The sequence below is a fragment of the Mya arenaria genome, chromosome 9 (genome assembly GCF_026914265.1).
Source record: "Mya arenaria isolate MELC-2E11 chromosome 9, ASM2691426v1".
Lineage (NCBI taxonomy): Eukaryota > Metazoa > Mollusca > Bivalvia > Myida > Myidae > Mya > Mya arenaria.
In genome coordinates, this window is record NC_069130.1 from 66,619,059 (window position 1) to 66,622,215 (window position 3,157).

Genomic DNA, 3,157 nt, shown 5'->3' on the forward strand with positions numbered 1-3,157 from the left:
CACAGGAACGCCCTATCAAGGCTTAGGTTATCTTCCCATAGACTCGAAATAGAAATGGGACGATGGCATAAACCACACATAACCCCAAGAAATGAAAGAAAATGTCAACTTTGTAACACTCTGGAGGACGATTTTCATTTTCTCTTAGAATGACCTTTATATCATGAATTACGGAAATCATACATACGTCGATATTACTGGCGTCGCCCAAATATTATGAAATTCACTGAACTTCTTTCAACGAATAACATAAATACTATACGCAAATTATCGTGCTATATATTTAATAGTTTTAAAATACGATAAAATACATACTATAATTAACACTTTTCTCCAAAAGTAACATGTAAAGATATATCGGATATGATATGGATATCTTAAAAAATCCTCGAATAAGGCAATGCTTCTATAAATCATTATTCAACCAAATTAACATTTTCACTTGTAAATTTATTGTTGAAAATAATATATATATTCAGTTGAAAATTGTATTGGATTGCATCATCTCACATTCAATTTTTAATCGTTTTGAAAATATATATGTGTCTGATATAGAAATTGATGAAAATTGTAAGAAAAGTATTATCATTGTGCATACCGGAAATGTTTTATTCTCTATATTATCGTTTGAAATATGTAATACTCATGGGCTTTAAGCTTATAGTGAATAAACTATCTCTGTATCTCTGTATCTGAAATTGACTAGATTCTGAATAATGTTACAAGTAAGAATTATGCGATGACGCTTTTTAGTAGAAACAATCTAAACATCAAAATGAGAGAAATTTATTCAACCTTACATGCTCGTTATTGCAAAGACAAAGATTCTGTAAAGTATGTGACATTAATAAAGACAACTATGTTGTTGCAAGTCTGATTGTAATAATACATTTTTTCATCCCAGATATCAGTAATATACCCGACTTAAAGGTGATAAAGTCAATGGTAAATTTCAAATCATTTGATTTCTTTTAAGATTATTAAGAAAACATATAGTTACTGCAGTGACATACCTGTATATTATTAGGTATAAGAATGTAAATGATTAATTAAAAAACAAACAAGTAATGTGCCTTTTTATAGAATAAATGACAAATAAGAATGTAGTTGAATAAGAACATTTAACTTAAAATATTCACAAATCCTCAAAAGGCTTTGAAATCCAAATTATTTTATAGTTTGACTAATATGCTATAATTATTTACATGTAAGTCATTTTTGTATGCTTGCTTATGCATAGATACTCTTTTAGAATGAAGTCATGAAAACCTTTAAAAACAATATATAACATTGAAAGAACTAATTAAGTTTTTAAAAGTTTTTCAAACTAAAAGTAATGGAACGACAACATTTAATCCACAACATGTCATAATATTATGGTTTCTATTTTTATGTTATAACTTTTACACCAAATTTTCTCCTCTTAGTTATAACAGTTTAACCAAAGTCTCTTCTCATAGTTATAACAGGTAAACCAAAGTCTCTTCACTAAGTTATAACAGATAAACAAAGTGTCTTCTCTTAGTTAAAACATTTAAACCAAAATGTCTCATCTAAGTTATAACAGTTATACCAAAATAACATAACAGTGTCTCATCTATGTTATAACAGTTAATCCATAGTGTCTCCCAAGTACCCAAGTATCATGAGCACATGCTTGATTTGCAAACACATAGTGCATGGTCAAACAGTTTATCATCTATCATGACATGACAGATCACTTTTCTTTGGCCAGAAGAAACAAATTGTTGACCTTTTTCTTTCAACTTGATGCATGCATAGCACTTCCACTTCTTCATTATGAACTTCCTGGACAAGCCCTGAGTAAGGTTTGCTGTGGACATTAACGATAACATATCTGTTAAGACATTCCTTTATATGAGGTACAAAATACCTTTCTTCATTTTTGTCAATTTGACAGACATTGTTATCGACATGTAATTCATTTGCATTATTCTGTTCAACATTTGAACTTACATTGTCAGAGATTCTTTCATTGACTTGGTCATTGTTCACCTGTATTACGTCCGCAGCTGTTTCAACATGGTAATTGTTTTGATTATTGTCATTTCTGTTATTGTTCATGTGGTGTTCAGTTCTAGTGTCTACTTTGATAGAATTATCTTCCTTTGAATTTTCTTTCCCCGCCTTTTCCCCAGTAAGCTCAATTGTATGTTCAGTCTTAGATTTATGTGCTAGTAGTACAATGTTTGTTTCAATGTCGACTCTACTTTCATTTGCACATTCATTTTCCTGAGTTGTCTTATCTTGTCTGTAGGTTAAATCATTGTCAAGTGTGTTATTATTGATACCATGATTAGTCATAGACGAATCAATTTCATCAGTTTCTTTTCCTTCACCACTGTTTTGCTCATTTTCATAATCATGCATACTGCCTACTTTGTCTATCTCATCCTTTGACCTTTCTTGTTTTTCAAATTTTACTGATATCTTTCAGTTCTGTTCATCGGCAGGCAAAGAATCCTGAACACTGCCATCAAAATCCTCTCTATGGTCATGGTCCTGAATGGTTTGAATGTCCTGATTTTGTTTTGATATGCCATGTTTGTAATTAAGGCAGCAAGGGAACAAAATGGTTAGGAAGCCAGTGCTCTGTTGTAATGTCATCTCTCGTATTTGTCTACAGAATATAAATGGGATTTGACTTTGGTTATATTCTTGGCCCTATCAGTCTGATTAGATAATTTCTTATATTTTCATTTCCTTTCATCGGATAAATGCTACGTATAGGTGATCTCAGAATGGTGGACAGCACAAACACTTGCCAAATGCCCATGGAAGATTTATTTTCTGTCAATGACATGAATTCCTTTTGAAAAATGTCACGTACAAGAGTTTGAGTCAGATGCATTTCAGGAAAACAGTAATCAGAGTATTACGCATATTGGAATGACGAATTCTTTGTACTTATTACTCATTATTTTCAGACACCTTTACAAGATTTTCATTGTTTAAGTAGTAGCTCTCTTTTTCCAACAACTCCTTGATGATTCTGGTCCTAATTTCTTCTGGCCTGTCTGGATTTCCAAAGGCATAAACACTTCCGCATGAGGGCAAACAGTTCCCGTTTGTGTTTACTTCTACAGCGTATAAGTCTTCAACATAATCTGGCATTTTCAAGTCATCTGGAATATCC

General features: G+C 31.5%; 1 protein-coding gene across 1 annotated transcript; it reads right to left on the minus strand.

Moving 5' to 3' along the window:
- Positions 1-1,695: 1,695 nt before the first annotated feature.
- On the minus strand, positions 1,696-2,391 carry LOC128246294 (myb-like protein D). Its single transcript, XM_052964487.1, has one exon. It carries the CDS (start codon positions 2,389-2,391, stop codon positions 1,696-1,698), a length of 696 nt encoding a protein of 231 aa, XP_052820447.1.
- Between the last annotated feature and the right edge of the window lie 766 nt (positions 2,392-3,157).